This window comes from Mytilus trossulus, chromosome 10 (assembly GCF_036588685.1).
Source record: "Mytilus trossulus isolate FHL-02 chromosome 10, PNRI_Mtr1.1.1.hap1, whole genome shotgun sequence".
NCBI lineage: Eukaryota > Metazoa > Mollusca > Bivalvia > Mytilida > Mytilidae > Mytilus > Mytilus trossulus.
In genome coordinates, this window is record NC_086382.1 from 75,632,650 (window position 1) to 75,659,082 (window position 26,433).

Here is a 26,433-nt window from a genome sequence, read left to right on the forward strand (position 1 = left end):
TTTATAGTAAAGTTTCAAACACAATTGCGTCTTTCGCATGTCGAGTGATGCATGAATAGCAAAACACGATTTCCCAGTAAACGCATGCGTTTTTCATCCTTGTATTTTGTTCTTTTACATTGTTTGTTGTTTTTTAGAGTAAGGGGGGTATTTTTTATTCAATTTTGTTCTTTTTATATAGTGGGTTAGGTGTGTTTTAACACACACTAAATTGTATTAGTTTGATGTTAGATTACTTGTCGGGGGGGTTACTATTAGTCATTTTTGAATAAGGTTTTTGATTTTTGTTTTGGGTTTTAGTAATAAGCATTAGTGTCAATGCCATATCTTTATTTCTTTTTTCTATTTATTTACAAATTATTTGAAGTTGATACCTGTAAATATCGGAACAACTGCAAATATTTCTATTGATGTCTATATTTAGTAGGCTTTGGAGTGACGTGACAGTGACTTATACCTTACATCATTTTAAAAGATATGCATCATTATATTCTGCAGATTCTAATTAAATAAAGTGTTATTGACATTTCCAATACCTCATGTTAAGTTGATGCATTTAGCTATCATGCAAAGCCCCTTCGGTAAATTAAACTCCTCATATAACGGAATATATAAATATTCATGTTTTCCACATAATTGGGTTAAAATCTTTCAATTGATAGGTAACGTAAATTGGTAAGGTGTCCTATATAATTTCACGATGTTTATTAACTTACATGTACATCTTGTTTGTACCTCTGATCTCTTGCTTACAGAATTGACTATCAAAGCAAGTTGTACGGTATAACAGATACCAGGCGAAAGATGGTTGATTGAAAAATAAGTCCCATAAATGTGAATGCTGGGTGTCGGTTTACCGTTAACTAATATTGTCACAGCAGTATTTGTAAAAACTTGTGGATACAAAATTCTTCCTTGAATTGATGAAGTTGCATGAACTGTGTCTAAACTAAATTTTGGAGAATTAACTGGTGCTAAAAAGACAAAATGTGAATAATCAGAATTCAAAGAAAAACCGATTGCCTTTGAAAGATGTTCATTTTAAATTTTCAAAAAAATATTATACAGGTATAATGTAACTTGGGAATAAGCTAACTGCACATAGCACGATTACATTTACAAAAGAACTGCATGGCTCATATAGTGCCGTGTTTTGAATAAAAGTGTATCTTTGTTAAAACATATTTATTAATAAATAAAAGTTAAAAGTAAAATAGGTCGAACCGTTAATTGTAATAATTTGTGTTGGAGTTGCCCGAAATGTTGTCTAAAAGATACCTGAATTCATTATGACATAATTCTATTGCTATAGTTCTAATGCATATTTAGCATAGATTGCATTACTTGCATTACTAAATTTTGCAGAAATATATGAACATACTTTCCATTTTTAATTATACCATCCATGTAAATATTTCATCAGAAAATTACATAAGATATGACGCTCGTAGGTTTTAAAATTTCACTTTATAAATTTGTTCTCCCCTTTAATGCTACAAGATATATCAAGATATATCAAAAAGCTTTTATCATACAGAATATAATCAAAATAAATAAATTTAATTTTTGTTATTTAAATGTCTTGTATAAAATCGTTACTTATGTTGATATTTACTTGTTGGTACAGTAGAAGCCACCGTCGCCGTTTTGGACGATGTGGTAAAATGGTTCACTGTAGAATCTACATTTGAAATAAAAGCTTTATATTATAATACTTTTAACCTTTTTTCTACACATCTAAATAAACAATTATATAAACTCAGTGCTTCAGTGATTTATTTTAATCACGAACCATGCATTTAACTGATGCACGAAATTAAGGCCATCCCAACTAAACATGATTTTTGATTCCTTTCAATAAAATAAGGCCCAAAAGTATGAACAACAAACCGACGACGAGTCTTTTGACATCAAACGTATTTGCAAATACAAACTGGCGTCATCATTAAGGGCATACGATACAGTTACAGGGGAGATAATGACGTTGCTAACGTAAAATGTTATTTTCGCGTCGTCAAACTGTGACATATCGGGAAAAGATGCATTTTTCGACTGATTTTTATCATTCAAACTGATTTAATTTGAAAACGAGTTCATGGACCCCTATTTTTCAAAACAGCAATTTGTTTCATTTTGCAGGGTGATTATGTGACCCAAATTTTATAAAACTGTAAATAGAGGATTTTTTTAAATTTTGATAAACATGCAACAAAAAATGACGTATTTTCCTATATTTATGAACATTTGATAAATACTAGTTATTTCTGAATAAAAATTGCATCATTTTTAGGATACTTATAAAATACATAAATTACCGATTATTTAACAAAAAACAATTTGTGTTTATCTTTTATAACAAGAAAGTTATGTCTTTCTTTCGAAAAAGAAATTACGGCCACAAATCTGAATTTTTAGCAAATATACAAAATTTCGACCTCATTTTACTAAAAAAGTAGCACATGAAGGTATATCTTTTATTACATATTTGATTTAATCAAGTAAAAAATAGCCTATATGCAAATTTTCACGAACTTGTAAATACAGGATCAAAACTGTATCGTATGCCCTTAAGTAATGTTTGATAACAATTTTCAAGAAATTTTTAATTTTCGTGTCATTCTATTTTTGTATTTTAAATATTAACAAGCAGTGAATTGAAGTGATTAAGATTACAACACAATGTTGACTGTTGTACCCATATTTATAACATTTGTACATATCGTGTTTATTTGTTTTATTCACGCATCGTTGTTAATATAATGAAATTTGATGCGACTGTCATACAGTTGCGAGATTCAATCCATTATTTTGTACATAAGAAAATGTCGGTACAATGTACCAAGTCAGGAATATGACAGTTATTATCCATTCATTTGATCTGTTTGCGCTTTGGATTTTGCAATTTCATAAGGGACTTTTCGTTTTCAATTTTTCTTTGAGTTTAATAATTTAGTGATTTACTTTTTAAATAGATCTAATAGTTTTGTCATTCCTTACGTATACGTAAATGGAGTACCTTGAACTACAACACAAGTTCCATTTATATCATGATATTTCGATATGCAGGAACAGATAAATATTTCTTCTCCACCATCCACACAGCGGGAATGTGGATCAGAACAATTTCCTGTTGACAAATCCGGGTAACAAAATCCGTCCAATGGAATCACTGGAACATACATAAAAAAAAATATTTTTTCATTTATTGTAGTAAATATCTGTATTTAGATTGACAATTAAATGTGGAAAATGAGTTTTTATAGGTATTAAGTATAGTTTTAATATATAACTCGCTATTTAATATTATATTTGCATCTTACTTCATCTGGAAACCAAAATACGTACATGTAACTGTTGTTGGTGGTGGCGTTTTCATTGTCGTAACGTCTGAAAGAAGAATAAAACCAATGTGGGTTTATCTATTGACAATTGAAACTTATTAAGAAGGAAAGAAGTCAGACGAGAACTTAACTTATTTTGAATATAAGAAGTCAGACGAAAACTAAACTTATTAAGACGATAAAAAGTCTAATTAATTCTTTTAACACACGAGTAAATATAAACACGAACTGTTTTTCTGTCATTGACGGATACTTATTTTTTATTTGTTTTTATTAAACTAACAACTTAAACTTAGCAAGGAAAACAAACTAGCAACATTAACACGACATCATGTTTAAGAAATGTTTTAAAGAAGAACAAATTTTGCAAAAATCTTTACTTACAAATTTAGATTTCAAACCTGCTCTTTTGATTTCAATTGAAGTTTGCAGTACGATAGTTCACCATGACAATGCTGCTATTCTTTAATAATCAATTGCATGTAATATATTGCCAAATGAAATACCTTGATTTAAAAAACAAGTTCCATTTACGCCATGGTATCCAGAAATACATGAGCAGAAATACACTTCCTCTCCTGATCCTAAGCAACGAGAATTCGGATCGGAACACACTCCAGATGACCAACCCGGGTAACAAAATTCGCCCAATGGAATTACTGGATCAAAAATAAAAGAGCATATGTTTGATTAATTGGATATAGGAAGATGTGGTGTGAGTGCCAATGAGACAACTCTCCATCCAAATAACAATTTAAAAATTAAACCATTATAGGTCAAATCTATTAATCCAATTTGAAATAATCCATTGAACCAATTTGAAATAATCTATTCAACTAAGTTGATACAATATATTGAACCAGTTTGATGTATTCTATTGATCCAAGAGTTTGAAGTTGAGAAGTTGTAATCATTCCTCCGAAAATTTTACAAACGAGTTGATTGACGAGGGATATGTTTCATTTGTCGTAATCACAATCCCGTCCTCTTTACCTCGAAACTTAATGTGACCTTCAGAATCAGAATTATCACCAAGTTAGTACTTACATGAGCAAAACCATGGGTACCATTAGTAGATCACCCCTGGTTTTTGGTTTGGTTCGATTAGTTCAGTATTTTTTTCTATGTTGTATTTTGTGTACTGCTGTTTGGTTTTCTTCGTTGTTTTCCGTTTTTGCTATTGTTAGCTTGTTTTCGGCCTATAAGTTTGAATATTTCTTTAACATATCATGTGCCTCTCATTAGTGATTAATTCATATTATAACAGAACAATAACCATTACAAGACTAACAAAAAATATTCGAGAATAATTCAAAACTGAAAGTCGATAACCTTATGTCAAAACCAAAAGCTCAAACACACCAAACGAATGGGGAACACTATGATACTCCTGGCTTAGTCAGACATTTTCTTATGGTGAAAATGGTGGATTATACCTGATTTTATAGCTAGCTAAACCTCTCATTTGTATGACAGTCGCATAAAAAGCCGTTGTGTGATTAAACAAACAGACATAATAGGTTCGGTTCTATTGTTATTCTTACATGTCTGAGAATTAAGTATAAGCTATTGAAGTTTTACTATCTTCCATCACCTGAATACTAACAAACGTACATGTTATTGTTGTTGGTTGTGTTGTCTTCATTGTTGTTGTGCTGACGGCTGAAAAATAATACAATTTTCGTTTAAATTTTTGACTTTTGAAACTGAATTAAAGATAGGAAGTGAGCAGAATACTACTTAATCTAATAGTATTGCATCTTTTAACAATTAACATTACTGAATTTACTCAAACATTTTCAAATAATACATATATCATATTATATGTGTAAGTTCGAAGGAGTTTTGTTTATATATTACGTGTAAGACAGGTGTTGCTTCTACTAAAGATCAATCCTATAAATAGGGATGACAGCCAGATCAATATCGAAGTTATAGAGCTGTTATTTGATTTTGCCATGTGATTATGGACTTTCCGTATTGATTTTCCTCTGAGTTCAGTATTTTTGTGATTTGACTTTTTTTTTTTTTTTATAACTTTTATCTTTGCCTGGGGGTATAAAAACCTTAGATATTCGAAATATTATTTGTATTTTATGCACATAAAACTTACAAACATGAAGTATCATTAATATTTAATGATACCAAAAGAGTGCTTTGTCATCTTAATGAAGCTGAGTATGTAAAGATGAAAAGGAAAACTATTAACTTATCGATTAAATCGATGGAGAATAACATTCATTCGAAATCTATTTTGTTTACTTTTTTTTTAATACTATTACAACTTCATCGTTTGTAATAAAATGCATATGCAGGCGCCGTAAATCGGGTTTGTTAAAATATCAAACTTTAAAAAATAATGCTAGCCGAAAGAAGCCCATATCCGATGTCTCATAAGAGAAAAACAAAAATCGACGAACAATTGAGTAACTGGCTAAACCTTTCATTTGAATGACCTCTATATTATTGAGATTAATTGATTCTCTTTACAGAAAACTGTCTTACCTTGAATACAAGTACCATTCGCAGGTGTAAATGGATCTCTGCACTTACATCTCAAACCCGCTCCGCCATCATACACACAATTCGCGTTACTATCCGAACAGACAGGTTCTAATCCTACACACCGACCACCAACAGGAATAACTGAAAAGAATTACAGAATTGTATCGTGATTTTGTTCTTCAAAGAGATACTGCAATCATTAATTTTATAGATGTCCAGAATATGAAGGAAAATTAATATCTTCGGAACATAGAAAGTCGGTGAACATGAAATGTGAAATCACCTCATACGATGTAACAAACCTTTAAAAGCAGTGTTATACTAAATTTCAGGAAGCTCTGATTTGCTGTTTCTTAGACGAAAAGGACGAAACATCAACGATCAATATATGTACGAATATATAAGTATTTGGTCAACAAACAATTAAAAGCAACTAATGTGAAAAACACTTAACACGTTGTGGAATGCTAAATCGAAGCTCGATCAAATTACGCAGCTGAAAAAAGAGGCACACGTGAGTCGTTCTACACTATGACTCAAGTCCGTCCTTTTTCATTTCCATTCCAGAAATATATAAATCGAACCCTGACAGCAACTAAAACCATTTTTACTATTATTAAGGATCAATGAAATCAATTATTATGTGCGATTTCCTAAGCAACGTGGACAAAGCAATGATGCTATGGAAAAAAAATCATATCAACACTTTAAAATAGGACAATAAATATGTTTACTCAATTTACTAATTATGAAACAGTATGAAAATCATATTACCCCAATAGAATTTCATGAAAACAAGAAACTTGCTCATCACATGATTGTGCTGTTAAAAGTAATTTTAGTTGCTGTCAGCAGCTCACAAATTATCTATCTTTTGGAAGAAGAAACAAATGACCAGAAGAGTTTTTCAAATGCCGATATACTACGCATTGTATTACAGAATTACAAATGGTTGTTTAAATGATACATATTCAATAGAAAAAGAGGAATGGTGCATAAAAAATTGTTCCGATTGATTAATCATCTTTACATAACATTATCTTACTTTGTTTACATTTACCATTGGCAGGTACAAAAGGTTTTCTACACTGACATGTCAAACTCCCTCCACCATCATCTGTACAATGGGCATTACTATCGGCACAGAGCCCGAGATTCTCAAATCCTAGACACAAACCATCAATAGGGATAACTGAAATAGATAACATATATTGTAGCATGGTGAAATAAACTCGATCCCGAAGAAGCTTTTCAAATTAGTCATGCGACAGTTTTATGCGATGAATTATATTTTTCATTTCTCATATTTGATAGAGATATATGTTTCCACAAACGAAACACAGCTCCTATATCTTAGAATGTAATAAATAACCTTTATACATATCTTTGTAGGGACCAGCTGGAGGATGCCTCCGTGTGTGGAGTTTCTCGCTGCATTGAAGATACATTGGTGGCCTCCTGCTGTTGTTTGCTCTATGGTCGGGTTGTTGTCTGTTTGAAACATTCAACATTTCCGTTCTCAATTTTTTGTTGTTGATATGCTAATGTTATTCAGTTTCATGTGATATACGTTAAAAATCTGTTTGGTTGTTTTTTTAGTGTCATGATATTTTTATAGTCCACTTATGTTTTGTTTGTTTTTATATATTTTGTTATTTTGATAGTTTTTTATCTCAGTTTTTGTTTTTCGTTTATCTATCGTTATTCGGTGTTTAGGGGAATGAAGGTTATATTTTTGAATAGTATGTCTTTTTAATCATGCATTGTCTACTTTTCGGTGGATCTAGAAAACATTATCTTGCAATACAATCTTACGTTTAACACAAGTTCCTTTTATTACTATGAAGTCGTATTTACACTGACACATATAATCGTGTCCACCGCCATGTCCGTCATCTTCATCCACACATACGGCATCACTATCTGCACAGGTATCATTTAAATGAGAACATTCACCATAGAGTGGTATATCTGGATCAGAAAACAAGTAGATATAGAAATGTGGAATTTAAATTTTAAAAAAGAAGCTAGTGATCATTTACAAAATTTGTTTGATTGTTTATTCTACAGAATTTTATAAGTACTTGATAAGATTTTCAACTGGATGAAAATGTGCAGCACAAAATTTGCTCATATCGTTAATTTCACAAATGAATAAAACATATTTTCTAGTGGTTGATTAACCAATTGTAAAACACATTTTCTGAAATACAATTACGAACTAGTCTAATATAACTCTCCGTAGCCTAACTTTAATGGTAAAAGTTCCTTCTTTAGATCGAATATCTTTAAATACGGTAAAAGTTTGCAAAATCAAACTAGACATGACATTGTCAAAAAGGTACTCTTGTTATAACGGAAGCAATAACAATAAAATATCAAGATGAGAAGAAGAGCTCGGATATAAAATTCTCAGATACATCATTATACTAGGTGGAAAGTAATGGAAACTACAAACAAGATAATTCAAATAAATTCATTTAATCATTTAAGATAGTAACTATTACGATACAACAGACTCAATTTGCAAGTTTTTGTATTACTGTCACATTGATTAAAACTTACGTGTTGAATTGTGCCGCGGTTTCGATTGAGTACTCGTACATATTGGTGGATCTGTAAATAATAATGATAACATAAAAACTTTTAAGATACGTTACACCAATTCTAACTTTCTCTAGCGTCGTTTCACCACTGTTAAGTATGAAACCAAATTTTACACAATTCCGAACAAAATTAGATCCATGCATGACAGTCTGCATGCAAATTATATTGCATATTTAAAAGTGATAGGTGAAAGATACCAAGGAAATATTCAAACTCTTAAATTGAAATTAAACTGACAACGAAATGGCTAAACAAAAAAACAAAAAAAAACCAGACAAACAATTGTACACATAATCAAGATAGAAGATTACAGTCTGAGCAACGCGAATTCAAACAAACACTGGGTTTAATCTCAGGTGCTCTGCAAGGGAAATCAGGCCTTGTTCCACATGAACCCACGTCGTTAGGTTCATGTTAAGAAGTACAAACCCGGTAATAAGTCTAATTCGATAGATCACATTCGGGAAAGTTTTGAAATTTTTCAAGTAAAGTATAAACGATTCATGTTCATATTATAGTTGAAAAATATGAAATATTTACATGTGCTTCAAATCAATCAAAAGGTATCTAGATATCTACAAAAACTGCCAAGAAGGAACAGTTTGGTGCTATAAAGGGTAATGAGCAATGCAGAATAAACTGGGAATAATTTAAATAGAAAAAGAAGAAATGATATTAAAAATAGTAAAATCACAAAAATACTGAACTTAGAAGAAATATAGCGTTAATTCTCTCAATTTTGATGACAGTCTCATCAAATTCCGTTATATTTACAATTATGCGTGAACTTAACAGACACAATAAATAAATAAGGCATTATTCAAGTCAGAAATATAGCATTTTATTTTTACTTGTTGTGATGATTGCTGGCGTATGGTTTTGTCTGTTTTTATGGACTTGGTCCTTTTAATTTGGCTTGGAGTTCGGTAATTTTTTCTTACATTCTATTGGTTTAGATGAAATAAGGATATTATGTATCCCTGATTCTGATTAATATATAATATAAAAAATACAATATCCTTTGAAAACAGTTACCATTGGAAGGTTTAAATGTTTCTTTGCATTGACACGTGAAAATACCTCCTCCATCAGCGATACAGTGGGCATTGATATCTTCACATAGATACTTAAATCCCATACACAGACCACCAATAGGAATCACTGAAACATATCACAGATAATGGTATAGTATATACATTCAATCTTTGTTTATAGATACAATAACGATTCATTAGGCTGTGTAACCATCATCGCGAATTAGCAATCTTATTATTTACTACTTATTGTTGATAAAAACACAGATTTTAACCAAAAATCTTCATTATATTAGTAATAGTGTGAATGTTGCCCATTTATTCCTGGCATGTTTTTTCTATGATCTCTTTTGGAACACGCGCTGTTCTTATCTGATTACGTGATTGTTTACTTTACTCTTTGATAGTTTACATGTAGCGTGTATATTTGATAGTTTGCTTTCTTTTGTGGTCTTTTCTTTCCTTTTTATTGCTAGTCTATATGTTTCCTCATTTTGTTTTTGGTTCCTTTTTATTGATTTTGTGTGTGCAAGTTTGTCTGTTTATAATTAATGAGGTGTGGTGCTAATCAACACATTTTGTCTTAATAAAACACTTACGATGAATACATGTTCCATTTATTTGACGAAAGTCGGATTTACACCTACATGTAAAGAATCCTCCGCCATCGTCTACACATTTAGCATCAGTATTTGAGCAATGATCATCTAGTTCCGTACACAGACCACCAAGCTTTATATCTGTATTAGGAAATGAGCTCACATATAAATCTTGTAAAAGTGTTTCGATCAGTTTTTGTCATATATCTTTTTTTATTTCGGTTAATAGTTTGTCAAATTCTATCTAATTTGAAATTACATACTTACTTACTTAGGTTTACTTAGGTTCTTTTACTGATACAGGAACTACAGTTCCTCTTCATCAGTCTATATATCTAAATCTTCTCCACTTCCGGTGATTGGTGATTTATAGTCTTCGTACATCATTGTTTGGTTCTTCCAGTATTTGTCTAGTCTATTCTTAAATGTATTTGTGGTTGGTGATGTTTCTATAATTTCGGGTAGTGTATTCCATGTTTTTACCACTCGTAGAGCAAAGGCATTCCTCCTTAATTCTGTTCTTGCTCTCTGTGGAAATATTTTCAGACTGTTGCCGCGTACCCCTGTTCGTGTTGTCATATCCTTCCATAATTTAACAAATTGTTCCGCCTCTTTATCATATTTTCCATTCAGTATTTTATATAATTCAATCATGTCACCTCGGACTCGTCTAAAATTTAGAGATGGTAGTTTCAATGTTTGCAGTCTTTCTGAGTATGTTAAATTCTTTAATCCTGGTAGTTGTTTAGTTGCCCGGCGCTGCACATTTTCAATCATATCAATATATTTTATTTTATATGGATGCCATACTGAGCTTGCAAATTCTAAATGTGTTCTAACGAGTGTCTTGTATAGTGGTACAAATGTATCTGTATCTAAATATTGAAAAGTAGTGCAAACATGGAATTTGCCTTATTAACTTTCTCACTTATGTGTTTTTCGAAATTTAATTCAGAGTCAATAATTACTCCAATGTCTTTTTCTTCAGTAACTTTTTGTAGTATTGTCGATTTCAGTGTATATTTTGAGTCTGGTTCCGGTCCCGGTTTACCAATGTGCATATGTTTGCACTTGTCGGGGTGAAACTTTAATAGCCAGGTATCACTCCATTGCGATAGTTTATTTAAGTCACTTTGTAATTGAGTTTTATCTTCTTTCTGACTAATTGTGTTAAAAATTTTAGTATCATCTGCAAAGAGGTATACGTCGGAATCAACCAGGTTTGGAAGGTCATTTATGAAAATTACAAAAAGTAGAGGCCCAAGCACAGATCCTTGAGGTATACCTGAAGTTACTTTTGACCATGATGATGTTTTATTGTTTATTGAAACGTGTTGTATCCTGTCACTTAGAAAACTATCGACCCAATTCAGAACTGAAATTTCTGTGCCATATGCTCTGAGTTTGTTCATTAGTCTTTTGTGCGGAACAGTGTCGAATGCTTTCATATAGTCCATGTAAATAACATCGATAGATTTTCCATTATCAAGGGCTTCTAGCCATTTGTCCAATACATTTAAAAGTTGAAGAGATGTAGATCTGCCTGATATAAATCCATATTGACGATCAGTAAAGAATTTGTTGATTTTCATATGTTTGACAATATGTTCACGTACCAATTTTTCCATTACTTTGCACACCACTGAGGTTAGACTGACAGGTCTATAGTTACCAGCAATACATTTTTTTTCCTTTCTTAAAAATAGCGCTAATTTGTGCTTCTTTCCATCTACTTTGAACAGTACTGTTTCTTATTGATTGGTTGAATATTATGCATAATGGTGTTAATATTGATTCTGCTAACTCTTTGAGTATTCTTGGGTGTATTCTATCTGGTCCAGGAGATTTTTCAACCTTCAGTCCCTTAAGTATCTTAGCTATTCCTTCCTTATTTATATTCATTTGTAGCATTTTATTTTTAGTGTTTTTTATTGGTAAGGTAGGTACTTCTCCTTCTGGTTCTTTTGTGAAGACACTATTGAAAAACGTTGCTAAAATTTCAGCCTTTTCTTTGTCGTCATCGGTCTTTCTAGACGTTTCGTCGTTTTGGTCTGTTAATAGTTCACCTATTCCTGATCTTGTTTTAGATTTGGACTTTATATATTTCCATATTGCTTTTGGATTTTTCTTAGCATTTGTTGACAGTTTCTTTTCGTGTTCCCTTTTCAGTTTATTTGTCATGGTCTTTACCTGATTTCGTACTTTATTGTATTCCAATCTTATACTTGGATCTTTAGTAGCAATCGATTTCCTACACAGAGAGTTTTTTTTCTTTATTTTTTCTACAGTTTTTTTGTCCATATAAAACTCACTCCTTCTTTTATTCGATGTTTTTATTTTCTTGACAGGGATATAACGTTTTTCCCTCTCTAATAATTTCTCATGAAATTTTTCCCAATGTTTATCTATATGATCACCTTGGTTTAATAGCACTTCCCAATTTGTCTCCAATATTTCTTTGTTAAAATCTTCATAGTTTCCTCTATCGTAGCATATTTTTGTTCTATTGTCAATTTTGAACTTTGTGTAACAGTTATATTGAAATTGTATCACACAGTGATCACTTTTCCCCAGTGGACTTAGGAACTCAATATCGCTTACCATATTTTCTTCGTTCGTAAATATTAGGTCTAATACATGTGGTGTGTCTGACCCCCTCCATCTGGTTGGTTTTGTTACATGCTGGTACAAGTAATTGTCTTGAACACACTGTGTAAATTTATATTCATCCGACTCTATGTTATCACTCTTACAGCTGTGTGTTTCCCAATCAATATTAGGGTAATTTATATCTCCCATTAATAGTATATGTGAGAAATTTTTTTGTGTTGACTCAGTAATTAAATTTAAAAGATTTGAATTATTGTTGCTCAGGGCAATTTCTGACGGTGACCTATATAGTAGTCCCAGTAAAAGAGCGTCATTGTTATTTAGTGCAATTTTCACAAATATATTTTCTTCATAGTTTATTTCCATATTTACTTCTTTCGCTCCTAGTGTTTTGTGTACATATAATATCATACCTCTTCCTTTGTCACTGTTAATTGAGAAAAGATCGTAATTGTCTATTAAATCTAAATTAAACTCTGCTGGGTTCAATTTATAAGCACTGTTTTTAGGTTTAACTTCAGTTATTCCAATTATCATTGGACGATAAGAATTAATTCTAGTTTGGAATTCTGCAAACTTATTTCTAAATTGGTCGGCATTCGTATAAAAACAACTCAAACTATTAAGAACATGAAACATATTTACATCTTTATCTACATTTGTACAATTTCTTTTTCTTATGTTTTTAGTTTTTATTGCACCCTTATTATTCGTCGAGCACCCGGAGGGCCTCTTACTTTGAAGGTGAACTTTCCCTGGCTCTTCTTTTCTTTTTCCTTGGCTTCCGCAAATAACTTTTTTTCCTCCTCTCTCTCTGATTTTGTCATGTCGTGGCTCAATGATATGGTATTATATTTCTTATCTGTTCCTTTTAGCTTACTCGCGTTTCTCAAAACAGCTATTTTAAAATCGGGTGTTTCACTTTGAATTAATAACGGTCTATGAGCCTTGTCTTTATCAAATTTACCAATTCTTCTTAATCTACCTATGTTGTATGTATTTAGGTCTACCTCACAGTTCTGTGCTATGTCAGTCAGTAGCTCTAAATCAAAGTCTTTCCTTTCTTCTACATTTTCAGAGTTACATTCCTTGGTTCCATAAATGATTAAATTATTTTTTCTTGATTTCCTTTCGTTAAGTTCTGATATAACTGATGTAACTGAGTTATTTGCGGCTTGTGGCAGTATAGGCGCTGCGTTTGTGTCATCCTGATTGTTGACTAATTCTTGCCGTACTATTTTTCTAACTGTATCTTCGTCACATTTTGTCTGGATTTCTGTCTCTAGGAAATTTAGCCTTTGTTCAAACTCTTCTATTATTGCGTTACATCTTTCTTCTATTTTTAGATCGGTTATTATGTTCTTTTCAACTTTACCTTTGCAAGGACAACAAAACCACATCGAGTCAGACTTACTTAGAATGTTGTACTCATCATCTGATTTGTTAAGACATCTGGTACAGTAATGTTTTTTACATCTCTGGCATTCCAACGTTTTTGTGTCCGGATTTGTAAACAATGTTTTGCAATTTTCGCATACCCATGCATCGTCATTTTCATATTCTACCTGTAGTGTTTGAAATTGAGTTTGTGTTAAAATGGCAGGGGAGCTTGGCCTTGGTGTCGAATTATTTCTTAAATTGTTCTTGGAACCTAATGGTCTACCTCTTCTTGTTTTCTGACCGCCATCTTGGTTTATTGTTACAGGGGTACGATCTATTTTATCACTTTCTTTCATTTTTACACTTTATATTTTGGGGCCTGTGGGCTCTTACTACACCTATCCTGTCTGTCTTCAGTAGTTTATAGTAGTTATTTGTCTTTTAACTTGGTTTAAACAAAGAAATTTTTAACTTATCTTCCCTCTGAATTTTTGGAACTGCGTATCACCGGAAGTGACGTATTACATAGCATTCAATTGTCAAAAAAAATCAGTAGCAAACTTTTTAACGATAATATATGATTAGATATAATTGCATCTCTATAATTAAATTTAAGAAATACGAAAATCGAAACATTTGGATAAAAAGAAAATCACAATAACAAATGGGTTCAGATATTTCACATATCGTTAGTTGAAGCACAAATAAATAAAACATCAAACATCTTTGACTACTTACTGGATATAGGAGGAATAGTTGATTTACAATCTGTAACTGTAAAAATAAAGATAAAATTTAAAGCTGTTCAATCAATGTGAAACTAGAACCATGTGGTATTATGATCACATATCCCAACCTCAGTGTATCTTTTGAATAGCTGTATACCGTGTTATTCAAACGTGGCGTCTTTGTTTATTTCTGATAGTGTGTTTACTTTGTGCATCTTTAATTATTAATTCTACACTTTTTAAGTGTTCTACTAACGATATCGCTCTTGTAAAAAAATATAATTTGCTCTGCGTTTTCATTTAGCTATTTGTAAAATTGTTCAACAAAATTAAAAGAAAAGTGTTCTCTCTTTCTCTTTACTTGGGAAAACATTTGGTTTATCTGTTAATTTTGAATCACTCATATTTACTTCACGTGTAGATCGTCATTTAAGCATACATACTAGCTGAGTCGATGATATATAATTATAGTAAGTTATATTAAATTAAATGACTCACGATTATCCACAAACAGATGAGTTATACAAATGACATTCATATGCTAAAGAATAATCAATATAACAAAACTTAAACGTCCTACCTTGTGTATAGGCGCACTGAAAAAAATACAAATTATTAAATCATAACAAAATATGAATAAAGGCAACAGTAGTATACCAGTGTTCAAAAGTCATCATCTTCGCTAGCCAAGGGTAATGATCACCCCCCTCCTCCTCTCAACAGTAAAGAGGATGGAATTGGATCGTAAACCTTGGCTAGCGAAGATAAAAAGTCATATGATCGATTGAGAAAATATAAATGCGGGTTAAAAACTCAAAACTAAGAGGAAAACATCAACTATTAGAGGAAAACAAAAGAAGAACAGGAACACTGAAGTGCAACAAAAACCAAACACCAAAACACATAGAAACGACATATTTGATAACAACTACCATATTCCTGTCTTGGTTCAAGACACTTTTAGAAAACATGGTGGATTGAACTTAATTCCCAAAACTCCAGCTTTATAACAATATTACAGAATATCGCTAAAACAGTACGTGAGAGAAATACAGCACAAACACACGCAAGAACATTCATAACAGAGAAACGCACAAACAATAATATGATATTTGGCACAATATGCAAACTGCAAAACATCAAACATATTCCATCTTCGACGAAAACAACAGGATATCAAAAGAGTGACGTTCTTACGTAACTTGCAAGCAATATCGAATTGTATACCATTATTTTCACAATATTCTAATTCGTCGTAACAATTTTCATGACAATGATGGCATGGAAAAGCAATCTTATAATTATTTGAACTACAAACTATACGACATAATAGATCATCCAAACGAAACCATAACGGAAGCATAGAAAACAATGAATGTTGCATGTACAAAATAGTTATCAAAAGTACCAGGATTATAATTTTATAAGCCAGTTGCGCGTTTCGTCTTCATAAGACTCTTCAGTGACGCTCAGATCAAAATAGTTAAAAAGCCAAACAAACAAAGTTGAAGAGTATTGAGGACCCAAATTCCAAAAAGTTGTGCCAAATACGGCTAAGGTAATCTACTCCTGGGGTAAGAAAATCCGTAGTTTTTCGAAAAATTCAAAGTTTTGTAAACAGAAAATTTATTAAAATGACCACAAAATTGATATTCATGTCAACACCGAAGTGCTGACTACTTGGCTGGTGATACCCTCGGGGACGAAACGTCCACCAGCAGTGACATCGACCCAGTGGTGTAAATAGTTATCAAAAGTACCAGGATTATAATTTTATACGCCAGACGCGCGTTTCGTCTACATAAGACTCATCAGTGACGCTCAGATCAAAATAGTTAAAAAGCCAAACAAATACAAAGTTGAAGAGCAAAACACCGTTTAAAAAATAAACGCACAACAAAATTACAATCAGTGTAGAAATTATATTTGGGAATCTGACTATGATGATATTAAAACCCAATTTCATAATTATTTAAACAACAAAAGAAACTTCATGAGTAATTGCCTTGCATTTGTCTCACATCATATATACCTATTACCCTTTAAGCCTCAGTCACGAATTACCGGATAGCACGACGGACGGCTAACGGGTGAAAATAAAAATTGTTCTTTGACAAAAATTTTATCCGGTGGAGTCCGTTGATATACTGACTAAATAAAACGGATGTAAAACGAATGCATAACGTACATACATCAGATTTGCAACGTACGAGAAACGGAAACGTAAAGGACAGAACGGACGACGAACGTACATATAACGGGCGAGTACCGCATACAACGGACACCTAACAGAAGCGTACCGGATAAAACGGATGAACAAGATATGCAGAAAATTTAAAGGCGACAATAATAATACACGTAAATCGCAAAATATTCAAAAAAGTGTATGTGTAACTGGTTTTGGTTTGTTCTTCACAATGCCACCAGAGGGTAGTGTCTGGCCTGAATGAGAGCTGCTTGATAGGTACCGTAAGACATGCACTTACTTTAAGATCAATTATGAAAAATAAGAATTCATGACACTCAAAATATCTGACATACCAATAATTGTAATTTTTGACGCCAAATTTTAGATCCGTTCATCATCCATTTTATCCGTCATACTTCCGATAGAAGTCCGTTTCACATTCGTTTGACATCCGTTTTATCCGTCAAACGTCCGGTACACGTCCGTTGGTGTATATATCTACCAGACCTCCAACGGATGTATTTAACGGACACGTAATGGATACGAAACGGACACGAAACGGACGATAACCGTACAAAACGGATGCCTAACGGACGTTCAACGGACTTGTTATCCGTTGGACGTATGTTCAAAGTTTTGAACATACACAAATTTTCCAATGGACAGAACGGATGTCGACGGATAAAACGTATGCCAAACGGACATGAAATGGACGGACGTCCAACGGTAAAGAACGGACGTACAACAGACTTGAACGGATTGAAAAAAGTTATCCGTTAGGCGTCCGTTCCGAATACCGAGAGGTGTGACCGAGGCTTTGGAATTATCTCCTTTCCGATTACCTTTCAAATAACAATCAATTCTGAGATCAGTTTGAAATTATTAGAGAGTTTATTAGTAAATGTAAAAAATGATAAAACAAATCATCTTTTATATGCTTTTTTGTGTTGTTTAAAATTATAGGAAGCTGCAGAACGAAAGTTAATAGACGTGTAGCTGACACAAAAACCCAAAGCATTACTTTAATTTGAATTGCATAATGTCCTATATAATAATAAAGAGATGTGGCATGATAGTCAATGCGACAACTATCCTTCAAAGATCAAATGAAGTTGATGTTAACAATTATAGTGACCTTGTGTACCGCCTTAAACAATAAGAAATACTCATACTGTATATATAGTCGGCTATACGTCCATACATTCGTATTAAAATGAATAGTAAAACGTAATTAAGGAATGACTGTGATATTTTTTCTGTCTTTGAAGAAATAACATAAAAAAAATCGATGCACTTTGACTGAATAACGCGCGTTCCATTTTAAATCGTAGAAAACCATGAATAAACGTTGATAACGTCACAGTCACATGACTCAATTATGTCTATGGGCTGATAACAAAATAACGCCAACCAATCATAAGACGCGTTACATCCAAAATTAAATTATTGATTAATAACACAATGTTTTTAGACCTTTAGAGTGCAAAGATGAAGACGTGATATTGTGAAAATTGATTGGTTTTGTACGATAAGCGAGGTGTCAGATTCTCCACATCTGACCAATTATATAGTTATTTTTCGAGAGAGAAAAAACAATTTAAACGATGTGTGGAGGAATGTTTATATCTTACCATAAATAAAAGTCCAACTACAAACATACTTCTACACATACTTTATATACACAACATTTTCTGATTGATTTAAAGTTATATCAGATAAACAAAACAAATAAAGATCACCCTTATCTCTGTTTCATATACAATTATTAAATAACGATGATATATATATACACTGACATGTACACAAGATTAACATGGTAAATGCGTGAATAAAGAAAACAGCAGTGCGTTCGTAGTGCAATGCATTATCGTTAATAAACCCTTCGAACGCCTCTCATTGTGCCTCTTACATGGAAACATGTCTTAAACTTCAAAAGCACTGTTGTTTGATTTATTCAGTTTATAAACAGTTCTCCAACATTACAAAAATGTAACTCACGTTTATTTAACAAGTGTCAAACAATAGATGGGCTTAGTATGTTATTATTAAAGTTCTTTGCATTGTTTTGTATTAAACCAAAACCGTGTATTGCATTGCACCTGTTACCTGTAGACTGATATAAATAGTCTCTTGAAAAAAAACATTTTCAATTTATTGCCAAATTTTATTTATTGCGGAAAGAAATTTAAGAAAAGAAACTTTTCTCTTGTCAAGTTATCAAATAAGTTAGCAATAATTAAACAAAAGTGTTGTATATTTTTTCTGTTATTTATAGACAATTTAGCTACCACTATAAATAGATAATAGGGAAATATCCAAGGTGAACGGCTAAAAATAGAAAATCGGAAATTTATTGAATTGCGCGGCGCATCTGTTGTAACATGTTTAAGCCAGCTGTGGATTTCTAACAGAATGATATAAAAAGAAATTTGTTGCTAGAAACTTAAAATGCAGTGCAAAATAAGTCCCTCCAAAAACTTCGAGAAAGAAAATAATCTTGGAATTTGTTTAAAGAAACCAGTTGCAATTTCATATGCAACTATTGCTGCTAGAATCAGGTCATACTCAAATTGGACGCGAACTTCTCCAAAGCCAGTAGATCTAGCTGATGCAGGATTCTTTTATGCAGGTAAGTGTAATGGGCATCTTTGTTTTTAACTCTTTTTTTAGCAACGAAGCATAAATCTATATAATGTCATATTTTTGAAAAATATGAATTTAACATAATATATTTTTCAAAGGTACAATACCGAAGGGTGATATCTCGATTATATTTATATACCATGTATACAGAGGTCATTACCTTATTTATAGCATATCTTCTTTTATTTATACTATTCTGACTTCAACTCGCATATTTTAAATTTTGAAAAACGATAGTACTTTCTACAGAACTAGCATGACAACATTACACGAACAAAGACGGCGACAAAGGCAAATCTAAATCAATAAGACATGAACATGAAAATGTACCACATACATTTTTGCAAATCTTGCAAAATGATACTTTTCCATCATTACCAAAACTGAACAAAGAAATAACACGACGGGTGCCGTATACGGTGCAGGAAATGCTTACCCTTCCGGAGCACCTGATTTAACTCCCGGTTTTTAGTGGAGTTCGTGTTGTTTCTTAATTATTATTTATAAATGTTGATGTAAATGTCCTTTGGTTTTGTGAGTCTTTGTTTATTCCTTGGTTTTGATTGTTATTGTCTTCTGTCAATTTTCTATTGAAAATTTCTAATATATCATTCAGAACTCTCTTCGATAAAGTTCAAATGAAGAAAACAATACAGTTTACTTGCATATACATGTATGTGTTGCTGCTAGATTTCTGGAACACATGTTTTACTCAATGTAAATTGTAATGTTAGGCGCTAAGACCACATTATAGCACTTTATACTATCAGTGTTTAGGAAGTCTTTATTGTCCAGCACTTTGTCGTGTTTGTTCGTGTAATGATGTCATGTTCGTTCTGTAGCTCGACCTAAACAGTGATCAGGAAAGATCTTTTTATTTTTATGATATATGCATGCAAATGACCTTTCTGTTGGAAAGGAATGTACAAGGTTTGTTTTAGTACCAACATAACATATTTTACTATTGTTGTATGATTATTTAATATTTTAATGATTTTTGCATTGTGCATATTTTGTATTATTTATACCCCTCGGTATGTGCATTTCTTTTATTATAGACAAATAAAAATTTTAAAACCCAACTCATATCAGTATAATATTTCTAATAATTAACAATTTCTTTATGATAAGGTCAATTCTGTTTCAGGAACAGAAGATGTTGTGCAGTGTTTTTACTGTGGTTTGAAACTGAAAAGTTGGGATGTTTTCGATAATCCTTGGGTAGAACATGCTAGACACGGGAAGAACTGCCCGCATGTCAGTAATGTTAAAGGTGGTCAATTCTATAAACAGATAAATCAGGTAAAATATGAAAGTTTTAATCTTATTTTATTTTAATGCAACCCTGATTATGTTTTCGTATCAATAAAAGAACAATTATTTTACAAAACTGATTTTCATTCTTAGTTTTAACAATTGATAATGTTTATAAATTGTTTTCAGGTCTTTCCCTGTAAAGAAAAATTAAGCTGACATGTCAAAAATAAACATTTTATCAACGAACCATTTACCACTTGTTAAAGGAGTTGGTTCAGTAAGACCCCGTTTTGGCCCCAAAATATAGCAGTTTTACAAAAAATCAAATGAAATAGACACTCAAGTGGTCAACATCTTTCGTCAGATGAATCTGAAATTTAAGGCCAAAATCGGTCCTTACCGGACCTACTCCAAATTTCTATAAGAAGTATAAGAATTAGAACAAACGTATTGGGCACCACACTTGACTGAGACAACAATCAACAATTTTCTTACAAGAATTTCCACACGTGTATGTGGTTCTTTGCGGATGGTAAAAACAATGGAATAAGTATCAGTCTTCATTCATTTTCATCGTCCTTTGTTTTGCTGTTACCAATTTAGGACAACAAGATAATCTGTCCAAACTAGACTGCTTGATCAACGACAAAACATTCAATAAAACATACTTGCAAATTCTGTATTTGTTGTCTCATAAATTATCTCTTGTTTTTACCATAGGTCGAAGAGGATGGACCTACAAGTAAATCAGGTACTATACATGTTAATAAGTTTATTTTTAAAAAAGAAGATGACGTATGATTGCCATGAGACAACTGTCAACCAGTGACCAAAATGACACAGACGTTTACAACTATATGTTACCGTACGGCCTTCAACAATGAGCAAAGCCCAAACCGCATAGTCAGCTGTTATTTGCCTATATTATGTTTACATTTAGATGGAAAAGGGAAATAAGGTTTTATGATAATTCATGACACACAATTCTTACGCTGAAGTGCTTATATCACTGTTAGTCGGTTAAACAACAGTTTAGAGGAGTTCAAAGCGTTTGTTTTTTTGGGGTTTTTTTTTTGGTTCATCAACTTTGAAATATTTAGATTTGAGCGCCTGTTGAATATCAGTCAAGATAAGCGCTTCGAAGAATATTTTGTTTTGCATATCAACAAAAAACGGAACACATAGAAGAAATGCCATTTAATATTATATACTGTCTGATATAATTATATATTCATGATTTTTTTTAATTATTTCAGTTAGAAAACGATGTCTGTATTCTGATGATTTGATATGTACAACTGCAGCACAGGCTTTGCTCAGTATGAGATGTTACAAGGAACAAGATATTATGGACGCCATTAAATTGTTTGTAGCAGAAAAAGGTAAACTCAAGATTCAATATTTTATAAGAGTCCAATCACATACAAACATATGATAAGATTCATTGAATAACATATGAAATACTTAGAACGTTTGCAATGTATGCTCTAATTTAAAAAAAAAAATTATGAGATACTTCGTCTGGGGAACAAAGTTTTTATCCTGGTATAATGATAAAAAGTTCAGAAGCCAGCTGAAGCCATCCATGATCATCCTTATGGTATGAAATTTTCCCGCTGCGTCAAAGACCCATTGGTGTTCTCTGCCTGTTTTCTGCTCTTAGGTCGGGATGTATTCTCTTTGTCACACTATCCGTTGTCATTCTCTGTCTTAGCAGAAGTACGCCCGGGAAAAAATCGATACACTGCATGACTGTGATACGATATTTCAGCATTTAAAAGGCAATGATTGTAGAGTTTAAACATTTCAAACAAAAAAAACTACAGAAAGCGGAGGAATATCGTATCACTCGATATACTGTTGTGCATGGAATCGCTTTTTCTTATGATTTGTAACATCGTTACAAATGTATGCAACGTCGCATTTTTATGACATTTAAATAGAGAAATCAGAGGAAAGCAAGATTTGATGTCATAAATAAACTTTGATTGATGACAAACTTAGTATAAGCAATGTGCAACTGTAAATTAATATTGTGTTTCTGCTTTTTTGTGTTTGATTTCAAATATTTAACAATCTCGTGTTTAAAAAAATATGGTTTCTTGCATTGTACAAGTCTGGGATGATCTTTATAGACATTTCATACATCTTTTTACAATAAAAATCCACATACAATATGCAACACTTTTAAAGGCACAAACAGTCATGCGCAGATGTGTTTTAATTTTTCAGATACACTAGAATTCACTGCAACAGATATTTTACCAGTTTTACTTAACAGCTCGTGTAGATGAAACTATGTTCTGAACGAAGAAAAGGTATGTGTGATATATACATTATGTGAGACTCGCTAGTACGGGGCGCCGAATGGGACTCTTGTGGTTTTGTACAAAATTCAATTATGTCATAACAAAATCATTTTTGTCTTACAAAACTATGTGCTACAGACTTGTTTTGTGAGAACTTCAATTTTGTGATGACAAAATTCATTTGTGTAGACAAAATTCATTTTTGTAGACAAAATTCATATTTGTCATGACAAAAGTCAATTTTGTCTTAAGGGTATGCAAATATAAACAAATTTGCATACAAATTTGACTTTTGTTACCTGATATGGAAATTAAATCACAAAAGTCAATTGTGTAAGGTAAGATTCAATTTTGTGAGACAAAATTGACTTTTGTGAAACAAAATTAACTTTTGTGAGACAAAATTGACTTTTGCGAGACAAAATTGACTTTTGTGAGACAAAATTGACTTTTGTGAGACAAAATTCAATTTTGTCATTTTTGTTGAGACAAAATTCAATTTTGTCATTTTTGTTGAGACAAAATTCAATTTTGTAAATTTTGTTGAGACAAAAGTCAATTTTGTAAATTTTGTTGAGACAAAAGTCAATTTTGTTAATTTTGTTGTGACAAAAGTCAATTTTGTCAATTTTGTTGAGACAAAAGTCAATTTTGTCAATTTTGTTGAGACAAAAGTCAATTTTGTGACGACAAAATTCCTTTTTGTGATGACAAAATTCAATTTTGTAACAACAAAATTGACTTTTATGAGACAAAATTGACTTTCGTGAGACAAAATTGACTTTCGTGAGACAAAAATCAATTTTGTTTAGACAAAATTCAATTTTGTTAATTTTGTTGAGACAAAATTCAATTTTGTTAATTTTGTTGAGACAAAATTCAATTTTGTCAATTTTGTTGAGACAAAATTCAATTTTGTCAATTTTGTTGAGACAAAATTCAATTTTGTTAATTTTGTTGAGACAAAATTCAATTTTGTCAATTTTGTTGAGACAAAATTCAATTTTGTCAATTTTGTTGGGACAAAAGTCAATTTTGTCATTTTTGTCTCACAAAAGTAAATTTTGTGTGACAAAAGTCAATTTTGTGTAACAAAAGTCAATTTTGTGTAACAAAAGTCAATTTTGTGTAACAAAAGTAATTTTTGTGTAACGAAAGTCAATTTTGTGTAACAAAAGTCGATTTTGTATGCAAATTAGTTCACAGAAATCAAACTAAACTAATTTGAATACAAAATTGACTTTTGTCGCTCAATTTTCCAATTAGGTAACAAAAGTCAAGTCTGTGTAACAAAAATGAATTTTGTCATGACAAAAGTGACTTTTGTCCGCTGATAGATAATTTTGTATGACAAAATTTCAAATTTGTAGTATGATACAAAGTTTGTTAAACTGAACTCATTTTTGTTGAACAAAAGTCACTTTTGTCCGTACAAAATTGAATTTTGAGTACAAAACCACAAGAGTCCCATTCGGCGCCCCGTAGCTAGAGGCTGCAAGATCAGAACTTTCAAATCATGTATCTCATTTCAAGTCCTCGTCATATAAATTTATTTTTAATATGTATATTGATTGAGTAAAGCCTTTCAATTGTTAGTTTATAGTGTGGTTTTTTTTTCTATATTTTGATGTTACGCTATTGTTTCAGAAAATGGAGAAGGTTTGGTACCATTAAAACGTTTAATTCCGCTGCATATGTTTGAACCTGTCCTAAGTCAGGAATCTGGTGTACAGTAGTTTTTGTAGTTCATACGCGTTTCTAGTTTCTCGTTTTTATATAGATTAGACCGTTGTTTTTTTTCGTTATATACTAGTAATTTATGGGGCCCTTTATAGCTAACTGTTCGATGCGAGCCAAGGCTCCGTGTTAAAGGCCGTACCTTGATCTAAAATTGTTTACTTTTATAAATTGTTACTTGGATTGAGAGTTGTCTCATTGGCACTCATAACCCATCTTCCTGTATCAAGGTATCAATAAACTGGTCGACTCAATATGTTAATACGTTAAGGGCATACCATACAGTTACAGGGGAGGTAATGACGTTGCTAACGTAAAATGTTATTTTTGCGACGTCAAACTATATCATATTGGGAAAAGGTGCATTTTTCGACTGATTTTTATCAATCAAACTGATTATATAATTTGAAAACGAGTGCATGGACCCCTATGTTTTAAAACGCCAATTTGTTTCATTTTGCAAGGAGATTATGTGACCCAGATTTTATAAAACTGTAAATAGCGTATTTTTATTTTTTTTAATTTTGATAAACATGCAGCAAAAATGACGTTTTTTCCTCTATTCATGAACATTTGATAAATACGAGTTATTTCTGAATACAAATTGCATAATTGTTAATGATACTTATAAAATACATAAATTACCGATAACCATTATTTAACAAAAAAACTATTTGTGTTTTTTTTTAACACAAAAAAGTTATGTCTTTCTTGTGAAAAAGAAAATACGGACTCAAATCTGAATTTTGAGCAAATAGTCAAAATTTCGACCTCATTTTACTGAAAAAAATTAGCACATGAAGGTATATTTTTTATTACATATTTGATTTAATCAGGTAAAAAATAGCCTATATGCACATTTTCATTAACTTGTAAATACAGGTTCTAAACTGTATTGTATGCCCTTAAACTATTTCAATTGATATTTTATAGTGTGTCATTCTATGTTGTGATGTTACACTTTTGTTTCAGATAAGGGTGTTGGTTGGTACCTATGAAAAAGTTTAAACCAGCTGCAATAGTTTGCAACTGCTCTTAGTCAGGAATCTGATGTTCAGTAGTTGTCGTATGTTGATTTGGTTCATAAATGTTTTACGTTTCACGTTTTTTATATAGATTAGACCGTTGGTTTTACCGTTTAAATGGTTTTACACTAGTCATTTTTGGTGCCACTTATAGCTTGCTGTTCAGTGTGAACCAAAAACGCTCCGCGTTGAAGACCGTTCTTTGACCTATAAAGGTTTACTTTTACAAATTATGACTTGGACGGATGCACTCACACATCATCTCTCATTGTTTTAGTGAATTTCTGACTTTGCAAAAAGTATGCTATTCGTGTAGGATAAATTGTTATTAAAGTGAAGTATATCTTGTGCTTTATTTTAGGTATAGGAGTAATTCCAACTCAAATGACTCGGAAGTTTCTTAGTATATTAGTCAATACTCAGAAACGAAGACAGTGACAGTACTACCAGTAATGACAGAAAATCGAAAA

At 31.8% G+C, this 26,433-nt stretch overlaps 2 protein-coding genes and 1 long non-coding RNA gene across 3 annotated transcripts; 2 read left to right on the top strand and 1 right to left on the bottom strand.

Annotated features, from left to right (window-relative positions):
• Nucleotides 1-2,993: 2,993 nt before the first annotated feature.
• LOC134688177 (uncharacterized) lies at nucleotides 2,994-5,008 on the bottom strand. Its single transcript, XM_063548648.1, has 4 exons — nucleotides 4,956-5,008; nucleotides 3,848-4,000; nucleotides 3,346-3,387; nucleotides 2,994-3,169 (listed from the first exon to the last, which is right to left on the bottom strand). Exons 1-4 carry the CDS (start codon nucleotides 4,984-4,986, stop codon nucleotides 2,994-2,996), a joined length of 402 nt encoding a protein of 133 aa, XP_063404718.1. The 5' UTR covers nucleotides 4,987-5,008.
• Nucleotides 5,009-19,366: 14,358 nt separating this feature from the next.
• On the top strand, nucleotides 19,367-21,693 carry LOC134688178 (putative inhibitor of apoptosis). The gene is made up of 3 exons (XM_063548649.1): nucleotides 19,367-19,621; nucleotides 20,783-20,937; nucleotides 21,613-21,693. The coding sequence occupies exons 1-3, from the start codon at nucleotides 19,441-19,443 to the stop codon at nucleotides 21,691-21,693; spliced, it is 417 nt and encodes a 138-aa protein (XP_063404719.1). The 5' UTR covers nucleotides 19,367-19,440.
• Nucleotides 21,694-22,151: 458 nt separating this feature from the next.
• LOC134686639 (uncharacterized) lies at nucleotides 22,152-26,433 on the top strand. Its single transcript, XR_010101631.1, has 3 exons — nucleotides 22,152-22,274; nucleotides 23,125-23,210; nucleotides 26,325-26,433. It is a non-coding gene; the product is annotated as an uncharacterized LOC134686639 (long non-coding RNA).